Below are 19,279 nucleotides of genomic sequence, written 5' to 3' on the forward strand. Positions count from 1 at the left end.
ACGCGGACATGGAAGATCAGCTGTCATCAGTAATTATAGACCCTCTAGCCAGAGCAGTCAATCAAACTTGTATTCTTAGCAGCAGGCTCCTGGATTTATAACAAGCATGTTGTTTGTTGCAAACAAACAAAAAACATGGGACAGGTCTATGTCCTTTGGCTGCAGCAGAAATTAAAGGTCATTTTCTATTTTTTTAAAATAGAAATAACCTGCTCTCCCAGTTTCTTTCAAGTTTTCTGTCAACAAACCTTAGCAATCTTCATGGGCCTGGAGAATTTTGAGGCTGGGAATAATAATAAAGGATGTCTCAGAGGATAAAAACAGTCATTTTGATATGACATTTTGGTACCACAATTCTTGTGTGTGTGTGTGTCTTTGTCGAAGCTTATCATTTCTTTTCGGCGGAGCTCCTTTCTGCTCTTCCCCCAGCTCCAGTGTGAAATTAGGGTCATTTTGCACTGAGGATGTCATCCTTAAACACTGCTTGAACACAGTTTACCCAAAAACATTTCAAACAAATGACCTTCCCCATGTGCCTAGGCAAGAGGGATCTCTCTCTCTCTCTCTCTCTCTCTCTCTCTCTCTCTCTCTCTCTCTCTCTCTCTCTCTCTCTCTCTCAATCTTTCCTACACATACATAAATTCACCCTTGTGTATGTATGTACATGGATAAAATAAGAGTTTAGCACTTAGCAACATAATCTGGATAAAATTGGATATCAACCCAAACCACTTTGAAACTGCCAAGAAATTCATTATTTTGAGATGCATCCACGGCGCTGTGCAGTTGTGTGATGCACCCAGCAACTGACGTGGGGGCAGGTGAGCAGACACTCACCTCTGGAGGCTCTGGATGTGGGTGCATGTCCCATACTCCCCTGCAGAGCCGCCTGCATCACCGCGGAGTCTTCGTGCGCCCTGCCAAGGGGATCCGGGATGGCTGGGGCACCAGCAAAGCCGTGTCGTCCACAGGACGGTGACAACCGCTGCTGCTGCTGCAGCTTCTCCCCTTGCTCTTGTGGCTCTTCTCTTCTTCTTCTGGCTCCAGTAAAGTGTGGGACATTTTGCAGATCCCTGCCCATTTTATAAGTAGATGCAGGAAGGACGGCAGAGAAAGACGGGCCAGTGGAGACGCAAGTGAATTTGGAGACAATATGTATTATTTGTGACATTTGTTGCTATGGCTGGTTAGAGTAGGGAAAGCCTTTTTTAAAAAAAGTCTGGCCACTTGAAAATTGCTGGGGTTTTGCAGGAGACCATGGAGAAAGCTTTCATTTTCTACAATTCAAAGCACATACTGGTAGGAAATTGCATCGAAGACACCTGTTCAGAAGTTGAAAATTATTACAGGTGGCAGTTTGTCCTCTCCATGTTGTAATATTAGTATTGTAGCTGAGAAAAGGGCATGCAGAATTACACTAGGTTCCAAGAGATGGGTAGATATCTAAGACGAATATGCATATCTGTGAGTATTAAAGAGCTTTCCAAAGAAGAATTATCTGAATTATTACTTCCCCTCAAAAGGAAGCAATCTTGGGGCATGGCCAAAACATATGAGTAAGAGAAGCATTAGCTGTATCCTATTTCCAGCAACTGGCCAGATTAGATAAAACCTTCCTGAAAAATAGTTACAGAGTCCAATATACTCAAAACATCCATTTTAGCTGAATTAAATGTAAGCCAGGAGCCATTATCCCTTCTGAATAGATGCCAACAAAGCAATTGATGAACGGGCAACCACATGGATATCTGCTCTAAGCATAATTAACTATGTATAATTATCCATGTGTAATTAATTATGTGTAAGTCTATGTATAATTATCTTTACAAATAGTAGCTACATGTTGCTACACATAAAACATTTAGGGGTACACAGTTTAGATGTATTCCTTGAAATTTCATTTAAGAAAACTAATGCTTCATTTTATTTTTGGTTTTGGTTTTGAAACTCCCAATCAGCTTAAGAATAAAACCCCTCACGGACTGATGGGGGTTGTGCCCTGTGTTGTTCTGGGAAGTTGAGTGCAGGTTTGTTGGTGTGTTAGAGCCGGCTTTCATCCCGCTTCTGTGTCTGGAAGGACGCTGGTTGGCAGCCTCTCCAGGAACCCCTTGCATAAACCCCGCCACAGTCTGAGAAGCACTGGAGCACAGCTTGGGCACAAAGGACATGCCTCGTGTGTACGTGGAAAGGGTGTGTCTTGAAGTCAGTGAGAGCATTGGGAGCACGCAAGTGCCCTTGGTGGTAGTTCCCAAATGAGGAGGTATGAGTAGGAAGCGAGCGTGATTTCGGTTGAAAGAACGGGGGACCTGTGGACGGCGGAGGGGAGTGGGGCGGAGGGAGAGAGAAAAACAATAAATGCGCCTTTCCTAGCTTCTCATCCTTAGCAAAGAAGCTGACACGGGGGAAATAGATGGTGTGGGAACATGCAGAATCAGAGAATTAAGTTAGATAATAACAGCACAATTACAGTTAGGCATTGTAATACGATGAATACAAGACAGGCATGCTAAGGTGCATGATGAATAACCAAGAAGGTGGGGCCCATGAGAAAGTATCTCGCGAGTAATGTAAACTAGAAAAACATCATTGCATTATTGATCGGGCTGTCCCTGGAGTTCAGCCTGTACACGTGTGCATAAGCAGGCTTGCCTAGCATGCCGTATTCTTAAAAAATATTGCTGGCTGGCTTTTCAAATCTATTCGGCCTGTTTCCTGCAGGATCTGACAGGTGTGGTGTCACAAGCAACAACAGAGCAGGACTGACTAGATCTTGCAGATCTGATCCTCCGTCTCTCACTCGTTCCACCCAGTTGGCGAGGTCAGGGCCCTGAGTGACCCTGCAGTTATTTTTGTGGTTCGGATTGCTATTTCTCCACTGTTTGACCTTAGTACAACAGTGATTGGATTGTTTAATGTTAGTGCATGCTTTTCAGAGAGGACTGCTCTGATGTGTATTATTTAAACCGTGCTATCACTGGTGACCGTTAAGGGCATGAATGGCATCTCGTGAGTTGTAGGCCTTTTGTCTTGCCAGTGGGCATCGGATTGCTGCCTTAATTATTTAGAAATGTCACATGGTGTATTTTTAGGTTTTGGAAGCTGCTTTGACCATGGTGGAAAAGTGGCATACAAATCAACATAGATGACGCCTCCCCTAGGCGTCTAGGGGAGAGGGACTGTTGTGCAGTGGGAAAGCACAAGCTTTTCATGCATGGCATTGCAGCTGCAGCATGGTTTTTACATTCAGCTTTGGGCACCTGGAGTGGGAGGGGAGAAGACAATCCTTTCCATTATTTATTGTGCAGCAAGTAAACGTTTTGGAAAGTGACTTGCCCATTTGCTCGAAGAGTGGTTTCCATTTCGGCTCCTGTCAGTGTTTTGGTGGCCAGTTCTGCATGCAAATAGATGCTTTGCAGCAGTACAGTTGCTTGGTTTGTTGGAATCCATATCCATATCCAAGGCAGGGCCCTGGAATTAACCGGCAGGAACAAAGGCCATTTGCAATAGCTGCTGGTTCACTTCATGCAGAAGGCCCTCTTTCTGTGAATGGGACTTGGGCAATTCTGGGGCACATCGCCCTGCTCCGTGTCACATCCGGCCACATCTCCCCATTATTGTCCATGTCAGTCTCTGCTTTGCTCTCTCGTCTTCTGGCAAGTCCCTGTCAGGTTATGCTTCACCAAGCACTGTGAAATTTGTTTCCACAACTTGTCCGGTCATATTTGCAGGCAGAAATGTGCCGCCTTGCCTAGTCTCTCTGCTGCAGCTCTTAGCTGCAGCGCGTTCTGCAGGAACGAGCCAAAAACGGCGCTGTAATAGTTCGCAGGAAACTGGGCCAAATTAACAATAACTGTGCTATGCCGTTGTGCTGGAGGCCAGCCCAACATTGAGCTTCTGGCTAGCGTATTTTCCATATTTGTTTACATAATTTATGCCGTGCATTTCCTACCGCAGCTGATACTTCAAAGAGAATTAAGAATAAGTTAAGCAAGAAAATCTGCATACAGAATGTCGCTTTCATTAAAAATGTCCCTTTTATCTGCAAATGTGTGCAGAGCGTTCATTTCCTGACACCTGTACAGTCTTACAGTTCCTTAAAAAGTCTGTCCTGTTCAAAGAGAGCCAGTGTGGCGTAGTGGTTAAGAGCGTGGGACTGGGACTCAGGCGATCCGGGTTCTAGTCCCCGCTCGGCCATGGAGCCAACTGGGTGACTTTGGGCCAGTCACAGACTCTCAGCCCAACCTACCTCACAGGGTTGTTGTTGTGGGGATAAGATGGAGGAGGAGAATGATGTAAGCTGCCTTGAGCCCTTTGCAGGAAAAAGGCAGGATATAAATTGGAAAATAAATAAATAAAATACATTTACGTGCAGAGGAAGCCATGCCTGGAGCTGGGGGAAGACGTAGAAAACCAGCTTGAGAGGCACAGTGGTTAGAATGGCTGACTGGGACTGGGAGGTACCAGGTTCAAATCCCCATGCAGGCGAAGCTCACTGGGAGCTTGGGCGACTCTTCTCACATCACAATGGCCCGCCATAGTTTACTCTGGGGGCTGCTATGTCAGGCAAGGACCCTTGGCTGCCCAGCTTCCTGTGCTGTGGCAACCAGGTAGCAGGGCTTGTTTGAGAGTCAGATCCTTAAGAAGCCATGGGTTATTTGAAGGTTGTCTAAACCCACTTGAGTTTGTATGATGGAACAACCCATGGCAAGATGGGACTCCTATGGTTGATGGACAGGACAGGACAGGACAGGACAGGACAGCCCTCGTGGGTAAATTTAGCCATGGTGGGGTGACCGGTCATGTGAGTCAGGTCTCTGTCTCTCATCCTGGCCTGCCTGGTGAAATCAAAATGGGGCAGGAGAGGAAGAACTGTGCATGCTGCCTCGTGCTTCGTGGAGGAAATGTGGGTTCTGAATGTAACCACCCATAAGTTGCAGCCCGCTTACTGATGGGGTCGCATTATGCGCTCACGGCATTCATATTGATTTAACTGATCTGTCCTCCCAGAGAGCCACACAAACCACCTTCTGGAATGCAACATACAAGTTTTGACCGAGATCTTAACCCTGACAGAAGCTAAAGGATTCCTTAGTGGGGAGCCATGATGACTAAATCTAAGACAATCATGCCTTGAAAAACAGAATGTGACTTGTTTCAGGAATGGTATTTAGAAGCCAAGGAAGTGAGAAACCGTTAGAAGTGAGGGAATGCCCATCTGTTCACCCCTATAGCTGTCGGGCTTGCAAGCAATGCTTGTATTTGCATGTGGAAGGCGACTCTTGAACCCCTTCTGGATTCTGGGTGAGCGGCATCTTTCTGTCTGCCTGCAGACATTAACAGAGACGGTTGGTTCGCCTTTGCTTGCAGTGGGGACAATTAAACAGGTCACAGAAAGCAAGCTCTGTTGCACAGTCGACCAAGACCTGAAGTAGCCTCCACAGGACTTGAAATGGGTTGCAAGTGTTTAAGCTAGTGTGTGTGTTCGTGAGTGCCATGTTTTTTAGCTCATCCCATTTTGAATGTTTTGTGTATGCATGTGTGTCTTTGTCCTGTTGCGTCTGCAACCTTGCAGCTTCCACTGAGTGTGTCACACAGTGAAGGCCACGCAGACTTTCCCTTTCATTCACTTTTCACTTGGCCTTGTGGATCTGGGGAAACTTCCACCCCATCCAGAAGGGAATTAGCTTCAACTCGTAGGATGCAGCTGTGGCCAAATGAGCCCACGTCCAGCAGCAAGAATGTCTCGCATTCTTGAAGCCAGAGACCGTGATCTTGTGCTTGCTTTCCTAGCCATCGGTTCCTTGGAACACCGTGGGCTTACTTCCGAGAAAACACCCACAGGGTCACGTTCTCGAATGCATTCATTCCTCCTTGCCACTGTAAGTTGTCTTCCTTCCATTACAAGGCCTGTTGGAAGAAAAAGTCCATTTGCATGCTGAAGAAATGCAAAGGAGAAAACACATGTTATGATTAAAACCCCCAACTTCCCCTGCAAAAGCATCTTGCAGCCACAAGCAGGCCTGGACCAGCTGTGTGTGTGTGTGTGGGGGGGGGGGAACTACTGTGGGGGGGGGGGTTTCTCCCCAGCGGGCAAAGGACAGGCACAGCAGCTGAAAAAAAAAATTAAATTGCCCTGCTGGGGGGGGAATTGTTTTTTTCCCCCCCCCCCATGCCAGATCTGGGCCTGGGCACTGGTAAGGAGTTAAAAATCATTCTGAAGAAGAAACTGGATTTTGTCTTAGATATGCAGATTTTAAGCCACGTTTGGTCGATTTAATTGCAGCTTGATGTGAACGGCAAAACTTGAGTTCTGTGATTACCCGTGGAATGGCACTTATTTTTAGGAAGGATAGAAAGTACTTAAGGGGAGTGTAAAAGGTTAATTCCTTGGAGTCTATACCAAGGCACTTAACCTGGCATAGTTAATTGCTGCACCAGGGCATTTTCCTTACCAGAATCCACTTATGGGTTGTTTATAGCCAGCGGATGATGATAGTACATGCTAAACCGGGTACCGTGCCGTGAGACATCTCAGCAAATCTTCACCATCTGACAGGCTGCACAGATCCAGGTGGATAAATCAAGGGACCACAGAAAATGGCTGTATCCACAGTAAAAACATCCTATGCAAAGTAGAGCCGGGATCATCATCATTATTTTTTCAGAATATGGGAGCTTGTGGAGAATGAAAGCAGGTGTACAATTATACTGCTTGCCCTAAAGGTGCTTCAGGGATATTGTAGTACCACAAGAAGATTACACTGTTTACGAGATAAGTGTATGTGACAAAGGTCTATATTTAGAGTGCTCCGTACAGATGATTGTTCAGTTAATGGGGTGATCTTTTAAGAGGCATAAGAGGGCTGTTTCGGTGGAGTACACTTGTGATTGCACATCTTCAGTCTAGAATGCAGCAGCGATTTTGAACGTGATAATCTATTGTGGCAGCCTGCAAATGACCTGAAATGATCCAAAGAGGTGGCAGATGTCCTGGGACCATGCTAGCGATTCTGGGTCAAACCAAGGGCCACCTTAAATGATGCAGCCACCTTGCGGAGGGAACCAGATGTCATTTGTATGTGGCAACGCTCCACAGGGCGGCTGTAACACAAATGCTCTTTTACTGCTTGCCCCTAAGCGCCGTTGTGGCCAGCCCTGTAGCCGTGCCTGCTCTTACTGTGGGTTTCAGATCACAGACATGGAATGCCACCAAGGTTAATGTGACCCAAACGATTTCCCGTAGCTTCTGATATTCTCCAGATCTCTTAACTGACTGCTGATGTGGTTTTATCGACAGTAGGAAGGTTTCTTTGTGAATGTCTCTAGTGTGGGAGAGCCCACCACCATTCTAGGCAGCTGGTTCCACTGTCACGTTGCTCTGACAGTGAGGAAGCTTTTCCTGATGTCCAGCCTGGATCTGGGTTGTCACAACTTGAATTGATTACTCCATGTCCTACACCCTGGAATCATTGAGATGAGATCTTGTCCTTCCTCTTTGTGGCAGCCTTTGAGGTACTTATAGAAGGATAGCATGCCCCCTTGTCCTCCCATGTACTGCCTGAAACATCTCTCACATGTAGCAGATCAGTATCCTGGGCTCTAGCCTGTCCTTCCTGACATGCTGGTTTTTTGTGTCAGGGGACTTAAAAATAAGGGAAAGCGTTCTGTCACAAGGATCTTAACTTGCAATATGAGGTTAGGCCAGTCCAACCATGTGGCATCCTCAGAAAGGAGGAGTGAGCGAGCTCCAGGGATCACAGTGCAGGTGGTGGCCACATCTGGAGGTATTTGCCAGGACCTGGCCATGCAGTCGGACAGAACCGTGTGGGGTAGGTTGGATGGAGAGTTTGTGGCTGGCCCAAAGTCAGCAGGTGAGCTCCATGTCTGAATGGGAACTAGAACCTGGACCTCCTGAGTTCCAGTCCAGCACTCTTATCCTCCGCACCACACCACTCTTTTGAGCTTGCCTTTGCTTCTGGACCTGCCATGCCTTGTTGGCAACTGATCTTGCTTATGTCTGGCTCGGTGTTGGCCTTTGGGCCTGCCATACCTTGCTGGATATCTGACCCTGGTTTGTCCCTGACTTTGCTTCTGGGTTTGCTGCATTCTGCTAAGACTGCCAGCACTAGACAGATGCTGCCTCTGTGTGTGTGTGTGTGTGTGTGTGTGTGTGTGTGTGTGTGTGTGTCTGTGTCTCTGTGCGCGCGTTTGGGGAATTACCACTCAGGGCAAGCATGTTTCAGTGGAGGCCAGCGTCTTGATTTTCGTGCAGTGCTTTGGGCTGGTGCAGCATCCATGACAGTGTGGGAAGAACAAATGGCACAACACACAGATTCTCCTGGATTGTGTAGCATTGCTGCTTTCCCCTACCTCTGCAAGGGCTCCCTCAGTCCTGGAGTAAGCCTTGTAGAAAGTCCAGACAAAGGTTTATACAATCTTGCTGAAAACTAGACTGCTATGAAATGTGATTGAACCAAAATAGTAAAGGTTTGTGGCTGAAATTGTATGCAAATCCTCATTTCTGTTGATCAAGGGTGGACAGTGGCCTTCCAGAAATTTTGGACTACACTTCCATGATCCCTCACCACTGGTGATGCTGACTAGGCCTGATCTGATGGGAATTGTAAACCGAAATGTCTGGAGGAGCACAATTCCCTATTCTTGGGATAGGTACTGGCAATTAATCTGTCAGTGTTACTACTATTGCCATGAAGAAATAACACCTCAATTTTATAAGCAGCTTTTAATATCCACACTACTTTTGCTGACTTGCAAAAGGCTGTTGCTGCTAAGCATTGCTTCTTTTTTTCCCAACAGGAAAGAATTGGTACCTTGTGCATTTAGAGCTTACAGTGACAGATGTGAATGACAATGTCCCCGAATGGCTTATGGAGCCCTTTCCCTATTTAGCCACAGTTTCACCTGAAGCCACAGCAGGTACTCAGGTGTACAAGCTCTCAGCTAAGGATCAAGATGAAGATGAAAATGGAGCTGTTGAATATTTTCTTGTGGAAGGTAAATACAGTTTTTGGAACATGCAGAAGTCATACTGTTTACAGTCCAGCAACAAACCATGGGTTGTGTTCCTGAGTTGCTCATGATTGAAAACCATGGTTTCTTGGTGCAGCTGGGTTCAGACAACAGGATGACTCACATTTCAACAACAACCCACACTCCCCCCAAATTCTATCCTGGAGTGGGGGTTATTGTCTGAATCCAGCCAATATTGGACTAGTTAAGGAGTGGGGAACTTTAGCCATGGAGGTGGGATCTTCCCCTCCTGGGCCCCAATCTAACCCTCTGAAGATTTCCCAGACAGCCTGGCATCCTTGTCCTAGTCCCTCCCCCTCCCCCAAGCACCAGTTGTTTAGCCGCTTCCCAGATTTTATGTACTTTCTCCTACCCATTTTAAAAGGCTGAAATGCCTCTCTGAAGGATTGGCTACGGACAGCTGAAATCTGGTATTTTTGCTTCTCCCACGACTTGGGTCCCACCCATCATGAATGTGGTCCTCAAAGCATCTCCAAAATGGAATTGGGTCCTCAGGCAGGAAGAGGCTGAAGGGTGCAAGATGCTCCATTGACCTCGCCTTGTACAAGGCAGCTTTGTGTGCCTTCGAGTAACCAAAGGCTCTGCACTGTGGGCTATTTCTCTCCCACATGATAAACCACGAAGGAGGGAGATCATGAACCTCTGGACCACCTCTGGTATGCTCCCTACCGTCCATGCCAGGAAGGCATGCCAGCAGCCAGAAATCTGCCCTATACAAATACAGCACATGATTGTATTATTTATTGGATTTGTATCCTGCTTTTTTTCCAATGAACTCAAAGTGGCATACATAACTCTCCTCTTCTTACTCTGGACAGCCCTGAGAAGTCTTTGTTATTGGGGGAGCGTAAAGATAAATGAAAAATAAAATACGTGCTTGCAACAGACATGGGACAGTGGGGGACACTCCTCATATGGTCGTGAATCATGTGAGGGGATAAAGCCTGGAAAAGGTCCTGATTTTGCTCGCTTGAGGCAGCGTGTAGAATAATGAACAAACAGGGCTGGCATTTTACTCTCAAAATGTGGAGGCTGAGCTATACCTGTGAAATCCCAGTAAATTTGAGCAGTGCCAAATTGCTGGCATTTGGAGCTGTGCGTTTGCTTCTTTGTAGGCGGAGAAGATCGATTTGAAGTTGAAAAGGACACTGGCTGGATCAAGACGACAGGCTTACCCCTGGTGAAAGAGCGGGAGTATTTGCTGACGGTGCTGGCTGCTGACAAGCCCGGTCGGCAGGGGGCCCCTGCCTCGGTTTCTGTGGTTGCCGGGCTTCGGGCTCCGCAGTTCACCAACACATCGTATGCCGTTTACATCCCTGAAAATACGCCCCGCGGAGAATCGTGAGTGCCCTCCCTCCCCACTTTCCTCTGTCATCCAAGCTTTTCCCACAAAGCCCTGGAGTGATGCCATGTCCAGGGCATTTTGGGAAATAAGATGGCGCCCCCAGTGCTGATCAAATCCCTACTGCGGGTGGAGTGAGTTCTCGCTGGCTTAGGAGGGCTCCACCAGAGCCCCCTGTGCTGCAAGCTGCTTCGAATCTCAAACGGTCCCTGAGCTCAGGTCAGTTCTGAGGGGAGAAGGAGTGCTGGAGCAGATGGGCTGAGGTCTCCTCACCTTCTCCTGTTCCTTCATCAAACACGGTTCAGCAAGCATTGGCTGTCAGATCACAGGGAGGGGCTGCACCTCCGTGGGAGAGCATGTGGTTTGCCCGTAGGGCATTTTGGGCCTGAGCTCTCACTTGTAGGGTGGAGCTGGAAAAGCACACTGCCTGGAACCTGGGGAACCTGCCAGCCAACGTCCACAGTACTGGGCCAGGTGGGCCAAGTGTCTTGACCCCGTCTCAGGCAGCTGCTGGTGCGCGCGGTCGGCCCCTTCTGGGTGCAGGTCCACTGGACTGCTTGCAGCCCTGACACAGAATATTTGCTGCTTATGTGTGGAACTCTATTTTATAGCAACATATCCACATTCCTGGGTAGGTACTACTGCGATCTTAACAGATGTAGGACTTGACCCATTAAAGTCTAGGAGACTTCCATGTACGTTGCTGAACTTTTGAGCTGATCTGACAATCTGTCATAATTTGGTATATGTATTATCGGATTAAACTTAAATGGTTTACTATGCGATTTACTTCCTCTGCATTCTAAGAACGGTTGATTTTGCAGCTGCTGCTTCGAAAGCATGGAAACTGCCGCAAGCCAAGGTTCCTCCTTTGAGCAATCACGAGTCACAGGCCTTTCTCCTTGCAAAACATTCTTTATTGCTCCCAAGTATAACACCCAGAATGGGTCTCTGAGCATGCACAGAGCAGTTTGCTGAACCCAGTCTGGTTTTTACCTCCAGGAATTCTCCTTGTGAGCATGCCTGGGCCCCACCCCCTCGGGAGGGGCTTTCTGAAGGCAATTGCCCCTGCTCTCTGTGCTCTGCTCGTTCAGTTGAGCCTCCTGCCTGCTAATACCTCACCATGAGGTCAAGAGCAGTGGGAACCTGCCTCATCCTCAGAGACCCCTCCCACGGGCAGCACATCTTGGCCGTTCCCAGAAACGGCTTGGCTTGGCGAAGCGTCTGGCCTTGAGATAATCGCCTCCACCTCCTTCATCCCAGATTCTGTGACCTATCCCATCCTCCCCAATCTCACTAGAATTGCTTTCACTTTCCAATTCTGAATCACCTGGGAGGCAGCCAGCAGTCCGTGGAAACAATTGTCCAAAACTGCCATTCTTCTCACTCCCAACAGAAACGTACGTTCTTGTGGCTCAAAACTGGCCAGCCAGGGTCTTGAGCGCAGGTTGTTTCTGTTCGTCAAACGCAGATGCATCAGCCCGTGCTCGGCTCCGAGTAGCACCTGCAGGTGAAAACACCTGTTGCTCTTGTCCGCCTGCTCTGCCACCTTGTCTTTTTTTGTACAACTCAGAAAGTCCTGCATAATAAATAGACACATCACTAAGCATAGTACCTTCCCTGTGATTTGAACATTATTAAATAGGATCCTTGTAGATATTTTAAATACTTTACATACATCCAGTATTTTAAATTGCCTTTCTATCTCTATCACTCTGTCCTGGAACTTCAGTCACACCAAAATAAGAAAGAATGTCCATCTATCCAAGACATTTTGTTATATTTTTATCCAGGTTTCTGACCGTTTCTGCTTTGTCACATCAAAACAAGTCCTTAAGTTATACCCTTGTAACAAATCCAAATGGCCTGTTTGGCATAAACCAGGCAACAGGCGATGTTCATGTCAACCGGAATATAGATTATGAGCGTGATCAGCACCAACATCTCCTCCTGGTGCAAGCAAGCGAAAACCAGGGGCAGCTCAGCAGCACAGTCGAGGTGAGTGCTTCTTCCCAGCCATTCGCCTTTGATGCCCCATTTATTTATTAATTCCACAGTTTCACAGGGCGCCTCACTTCCTGTGAAAAGTGCTTTGATTCCTGGGGAGGCTGTGCTGCCCAAGCAATGCCATGTCCTGGCAGGCAGAGGTGCAGTGATAAATTTTGCAGCGAGGGCCCTCCTCTTGGTAGCGCTGCAACTAAGCCTCAAGAAAACTTGAAAAATGCAGGCAGCTGGGCTGATCGCATCAGCAGATTAGTTCTGGGCATTCTTGTCTTTACAAGGAACCTGTATTTCATTATACGGAGGCTGTTACTGATCTTGATTGTCCATTGAAGATCAGGCTGTCCTAAATTCCTTTGCAATATAACAGGAATGGTGCAGAAGCCAGAAGGGGCCAAAACAGACCCAGTATTCCTGCATAGTATCATTTAAGGTAGGCTGCCTTCAGGGATCCTTCTGGATCAGAAGGCAAGAGGATAGAAGTGCGGTGATTTGTTTTATGCAAAAGTAAATGTGTGCTCCTATTCCACAATGATAGTGTTGCAGTTTGCAACTTCTCCCAACTGATTTGTGTCCCCATATATCTTTAAACAACCTTGTGTTGTACTCAGATGATTCTTTAGGGAAAATATCCTTATCCAGCCAATTAAGTTTCCAACTTTCATAGGATTTGGCTATTCCTTTCGCACTTCTGTTTTTCAAGTGGATTTGAGCTCTCTTGAACTCAGAAGCATCCTTCAAATGATGAGATACTTTTATGCTGTTCTAAAAACCGGCCATCGCCAGCCCTGCTGCTGGAGAAAGAGAATGTATCCTACCAGTTTTAACCTAATGCTTCTTTTTATTTTAAGGCAACTGATTTTCTAGAAAATCCTGCAGAGGATGAAAATTCTAGTTTTGGATGTTACGAACAATGAAGACACAACAGTGATACAGCTTGGTGCTATTAAACACTCTGGTGTATTGTCCTTTTAGGTTTGGGTTGTAATCACAGACGTCAATGATTGTGCCCCAGAATTCCAGCAGTCAATCTACACCAAAGACAATGTTCCTGAGACGGTGGCTGTAACAACTGCACTCCTACAAGGTTAACAACCCCTCCCCTTAAAAAAAAAAAGAAGTAGTAGAAAAACCATTTCACATTTTGCTGATGCAGGTATAAGTTCCGTCAGTTACAGTCCACTCCAGTTACAATGGTGTCTTGTGGAGCATTCCCTTAGGTACTGTGTATACCTTGGAATCTCTCCATAATACTCCACGAAGCTGAGAAAGTGGACTCCAGTCTATGGAAGCTGCCATGCATTTGTTAAGAGGTCACAAGAGTCTGTTTCTGTTGCAGTAGGAGGTAACCCAGCTGATGTCAAAGCTCGTTGATGGACTTGCTCCTGTGTTAGGAAAGGCAAAGCTAGCCAAAAGCAAGCTCGGGCGGGCAATGCAAAGGTGTGGATGGGCTTCAGCGGCTGGAAGGGTTCAGAGCTGCATTCCCCACTTGCTTCATGCGGGGAGCCAGGCCCAACTTAGACACTCTCAGGGAGAGGTAGGGTGTCTTATGAAAGAGAGATAAGCCAAGTCTAGAGTCGCCCACTGTTCTAGGCCTGCACTGAGATTCTCCCCTCTCGGTGACTTTGAGTGTAGAGGATAGGATGCAGAACCCCAGCTCTGTGGGCCAGTTCTGGGGTTCCCCAGTGGGCAGTGCTCCCTTCTCTTGCCCCGCTGTCCCACTGACCTTCTGGTGGTTTCCCGGCTTTGCTAAATTTCACCAAGCCCTTGAAGAGCCTTCCCGGATGCTTGTTCCTGGCGGTCAGCGCTGTAAGCCGAACCGTGCCGCTGCTTGCCTCCTCGCCTTGGGCCAAGCTGCCTCTTGCTTCCAGCCCTGCGTGCCTCTGGAGCCCGACCCCAAACACGTCCCTGAAGGGGAGGTGGAGTGCCACGTGACCCTCAGGCACCCCGAGTGCTGCAGCCCTGCCTGGAGCCCATGAAGTATTATGGGCTAGAGTAGCTTTTGGGGGGTTGGTGCAGTGCAGCTGAAGTGGCTTGCTGTGGTCTTTTTGCTTTTTAAACCAGGGATTCAGGACTTGTGGTGGCAGCCCAACAGCAGGTCACTTGCCAGGGCTCCAGTTCAGTCTTGCAGTCGGGTCGGAAAAGGCTCCTGTCGGAAACCCCAGAGAGCTTCTGCCAGCAAAAGGACAGTCCTGAGCTAGATGTACTGGTGGTCTGACTCTGTGGACAAGCGCAGCCCCATTCGCACCTGTAACCTGAGCGGTGACTGGCTGTTCTGCTTCCTGTCTTTCTCTGCATCACTGACGCAGCGATCTTGTCGCCATTCCCTCACCCGCCCAGAGTTGTTGTTGTTGTTGTTGTTATTGTTGTTGTTGTTGTTGTTGTTGTTGTTATTATTATTATTATTATTATTATTATAGCATTTCTATGCCGCCCCTTGCCGAAACCTCGGGGCGGCTTACAACATGATAAAATACATTGAAATACAATAGTACATAATAAATTACCATTAAATATAACAATACAAAAAATACATTGATTTACAAATACAAAATTAAAATTATCAGTATAAAATAAAAATATAGGAGGAGAAAGAGAAGGAAGAAGAAGTTGCCCTGGCCAGATCATATGTTTTAACAATTGAAATGATGTTTAAATAAAAAGGTCTTTACCTGGCGCCGAAAAACCAGTAACGACGGTGCCAGGCGGACCTCTTTGGGGAGTGAATTCCATAGGTTGGGTGCCACCGCAGAGAAAGCCCTCCTCCGGGTACTTACTCTCCTAATTTCTTTCATGGAGGGTTCCCGGAGAAGGGACTCTCCCGCAGATCTCAAAGGGCGGTCGGGCATATACGGACGTAAGCGCTCGTTCAGGTAGCCAGGACCCAAGCCGTTTAGGGCTTTGTAGGTCATAATCAACACCTTGAATTGGGCCCGGGCTTCAATGGGAAGCCAGTGAAGCTGACGGAGGACTGGAGTCATGTGAGCATAACGCCCCGTCCCCGTCAGCAACCTGGCAGCTCTATTTTGCACCAATTGAAGTGTTCGGACTGTCTTCAGGGGAAGCCCCACGTAAAGCGCGTTACAGAAGTCTAGGCGGGAAGTCACCAGCGCGTGTGTCACCGTCGCCAGGCAGTCGTATTCCAGGTAGGGGCGCAGCTGATTAATCAGCCGAAGCTGAAGGAAGGCGTTCCTCGCTACCGCTGTCACCTGAGCTTCCAAAGAAAGCTCCGGGTCGAGGAGTACTCCTAAGATGCGGACCTTATCCCTAAGAGGGAGTGTTGCACCATTCAGGACCAGGTCAAATCCACCCTCTCCGAAGCCCGATCCGCCAACCAACAGGACCTCCGTCTTGTCTGGGTTAAGTTTCAGTTTATTGGCCCTCATCCATTCCCTTACCTCGGCCAAGCACTGGTTCAGCACAGCCACTGCCTCATCTGGGTTAGTGGAGAATGAGAGGTAAAGCTGGGTATCATCAGCGTATTGATGATTCCGCAGACCACACCTCCTGATGACCTCTCCCAGCGGTTTCATATAGATGTTAAATAGCAGAGGGGATAGAATGGAGCCCTGTGGTACCCCATGGCATAGCTGCCATGACGTAGAGACATGGTCCCCCAGCACTACCTTCTGGAATCGACCGTCGAGATAGGAGCGGAACCACTGCAAAGCAGTGCCTCCAACCCCCAATCCCGCAAGTCTATCCAGAAGGATACCATGGTCGATGGTATCGAAAGCCGCCGAGAGGTCCAGAAGAACCAACAGGGATGTACTCCCCCTGTCCTTCTCCCTGCACAGGTCGTCGTACAGGGCGACCAAGGCAGATTCAGTACTGTACCCGGGTCTGAAGCCGGACTGAAAAGGATCCAGATAATCAGTTTCCTCCAAGAGTGCTTGGAGTTGTCCCGCCACCACTCGCTCCAGCACCTTGCCCAGAAACGGGATGTTGGCCACAGGTCTATAGTTAGTGGCCATCTCTGGATCCAGTGACGCTTTCTTCAGGACCGGTCGTATTACCGCCTCCTTTAAAGGGGCAGGCACTCGACCCTCCCTCAGAGAAGCGTTAACCACTTCCAAAATCCAGGTCCCAATCCCGTGCTTGGAGTTATTTATTAACCAAGACGGGCAAGGATCCAATAGGCAAGTGGTGGGACGTACTCTTCCAAGCACCTTGTCCACATCATTGGGCCGCAATAATTGAAATTCCTCCAGTAATTTTGGACCAGACGGTGGCATTGGCGACTCCTCAGAGACCTCTGATTCATTAGTGGAGTTCAGCTCACACACCGACTCTGCCAGACACACTTAAAACCGTGTGTTCTGCCACAGGGCTGTTTTTTCACTGGTGTGATAAATTATGCGTATCATAGGAAAGGATGGCTTGGAAATGTACTTTTCTAATGTTGAAGGTGTCATTATTCTGCTCTCACTGACAGACAGACCAACAAGCTGTAGATATGTGAAATGGCTTGGCAAACGTCTCTTGATGGTAGAAAGACAGTATTTTGTTGTGCTTTTGATGGCTTCTATTTGAGCCGCATATAATCTTAGGGAACTTTGTCACAAGCTAATTCCTGACGGACGGGGCTTGTCATCTTTTCCCTCTGCACAGTGTCAGCCACTGACTGTGATTCTGAAGAAAACGCAGCAATACTCTACTACACACTGAGCCCCGATTTCAGCATTTCTACTCGTGGCACCATCTTCCCAGCTACGGAACTGAACTACGAACGGCCTAATCACCTGTACGAGTTTGTTATTATGGCTGTTGATAAAGGAGAGCCGCCAAGGACTGGGACGGCGACAGTCAGGATCCGTATCTCGAACGTCAATGATGAAGCACCCAAGTTTTCGCAAGCAATGTAAATACATGTCCCTGAGTTTTATTAAGGCTTCAGGTATTGTTTGATTTATCCTTACTGCTGCATGGCAGTTTCCATGTGGTGCTTTGATGACTTTGGTAGTATTTTGCAAAATCAGGATGATAAAGAGACGCTAGTCTAGGCTCATGGGTGAGTAAACCTCTTGTTCACGTTTTTCTTTGTGGGAAACCTGTTCCCTGCGCTATCACAAAATGACTTACTTGGCATGATGGCTGTAAAGATTCCTGAGACAGGAAATGGAATACTAGTATGTTTTGTTGTTTATGTTTTTATGCTGCCTTTCCATAAAACTAGCAAGGTGGGTTACATGAAAATAGTTTACAAGCAGTAAAACTTCATTTAAAACATTTAAAACAGCAATATGCCAAAAACAATTTGGTAGAAATGTACCTTGACATAGTTAATCAATGGAGAAGAGAGAGACTGATGGTTTCTGCAAGGTTAGTATATTCCACAGTTTGGGCTGCCTTTTGGAGCAAAACCCCTCAAATGCAGGACAAGTGGTCTCCATATTCCAAAGCACTTTCAAGAGAATTTCTGTTTACAAGACTGGGACATGCCACAAAACTTGGCAGTGTGAAGTGTTCTTTTTCATCATCCCAGCCAGCCCTTTTCCAGAATACTTCATTTTATTCCTCCCTCTAAAAATTAGCAACTAAATAGCATGTGCAGGATGCATATTACTTTGTAGAGAAAAAGGAATTCCATGCAGGAGCTTGTCACATTCTGCACGAGCCCTTAGTTAGATTGTGGTAGTTTACCATGTAGGCAGGGGAAAATATGTTCATTGCACAACTGTCACATGGAATAACCTCTTTTCTAGGACTTTGTTGAGCCTTTCTCAGCCAGAGGGCCAAATCCTATTTAGGAGAGCTAGACAGGGCAAGGACTAAAGAGTGTGGTCAAAATCTGAAAAAGACAAGTATATGTTTGCTTTAAAACATTTCAGATTTTTAGAATAGGGAAAAAACGGCAAAAAAGTAAGGCAGCCGCCAAAGGAAAGATGGCTGGGGGGAAGTGGTTGGGGCCAGGGGAAGGGGCATGACCATTTAGGGAGCCCTGGAGGGCCTATTTGGGTTTGGCCCTCAGACCTGAAGTTCTGCACCCTGTAGAACTGAAGAAAATCTCTGTTCTAAAATAACCACGGCTACCCATCTATGGTTATTTCTATCAGGCTATTGCACCACATGGGTTTTATTTAGCAGTGTTTTTCTTATTACTGGATAAGGATTCAATCTGTAATGACTTCTCATTGCATTTAGCACACAGGCCTGCATTTAATCTGGTTTGGTAACCAGGCTTAACATTATGTGCTTTGCAGCTACAGGAGTTTTGTTTCTGAAGACGCAGGGCCCAACACCTTGATAGCCACGGTTCATGCTATGGACCCAGATGGAGACGGCGTTTCGTACAGCATTACTGGAGGGAATCAAAGAGGGAACTTTATTATTGACCCTCAGAAAGGTAATGATGTCATTTCTGCGACTTGCTTAGATCTGTGACTCCGTCTTGTGGCATGTGACCAGAGTGGGTTACAACCTGTGGTGTTCACATGCATTTAAAATACACATGTTTTTGCTGCTACTTAATCAAGGTTGGTTTCTTTGCTGTTGGGTGTTGCTGCGTATCTGTGCTCTGATGGGAATCCAAAGAACTGCTCAGCTGCTTTTGGCTGCAGTCTCCCAGAATGGCAGTATTGAGCATGGAACTTTTTTTAAAAAAATGCTAGGGTTGGTATAGCTGTGGAATGCTGGGAATTGTAGTCCAACTCATTTCGAGGACACTGGGTTGGGAAGGTTGTGTTAGAGCACTGGACTACTGAAGCCCCACTGTGTGGACCCGGGGCTCCTTCTTTGGCTCAGAGGATACTTAGGAAGCAATGAAGAGATGTGTCAAAGATGATACTCAGAACAATGATGGAATGCAGGTGCGGAATAGAAACAAACAAAAGAAGGCAAGTTCTCCGTGGCCAGATCAGCTCCCTGAATAGACCAGCAGATGTT

The 19,279-nt window shown here is 47.2% G+C and overlaps 1 protein-coding gene across 1 annotated transcript in view; it reads left to right on the plus strand.

Moving 5' to 3' along the window:
• Positions 1-19,279, plus strand: part of LOC123022365 (neural-cadherin-like) — a 91,845-nt gene that overhangs the window by 22,858 nt on the left and 49,708 nt on the right. Inside the window, exons 3-8 of the mRNA XM_044428058.1 lie at positions 8,818-9,015; positions 10,167-10,392; positions 12,187-12,391; positions 13,370-13,481; positions 17,006-17,255; positions 18,598-18,740. Coding sequence (XP_044283993.1) covers positions 8,818-9,015; positions 10,167-10,392; positions 12,187-12,391; positions 13,370-13,481; positions 17,006-17,255; positions 18,598-18,740 — 1,134 coding nt within the window. The remainder of the gene's footprint in view (positions 1-8,817; positions 9,016-10,166; positions 10,393-12,186; positions 12,392-13,369; positions 13,482-17,005; positions 17,256-18,597; positions 18,741-19,279) is intronic.

The sequence above is a fragment of the Varanus komodoensis genome, unplaced genomic scaffold, assembly GCF_004798865.1.
Source record: "Varanus komodoensis strain SLA01 unplaced genomic scaffold, ASM479886v1 scaffold19, whole genome shotgun sequence".
Classification (NCBI taxonomy): Eukaryota; Metazoa; Chordata; class Lepidosauria; order Squamata; family Varanidae; genus Varanus; species Varanus komodoensis.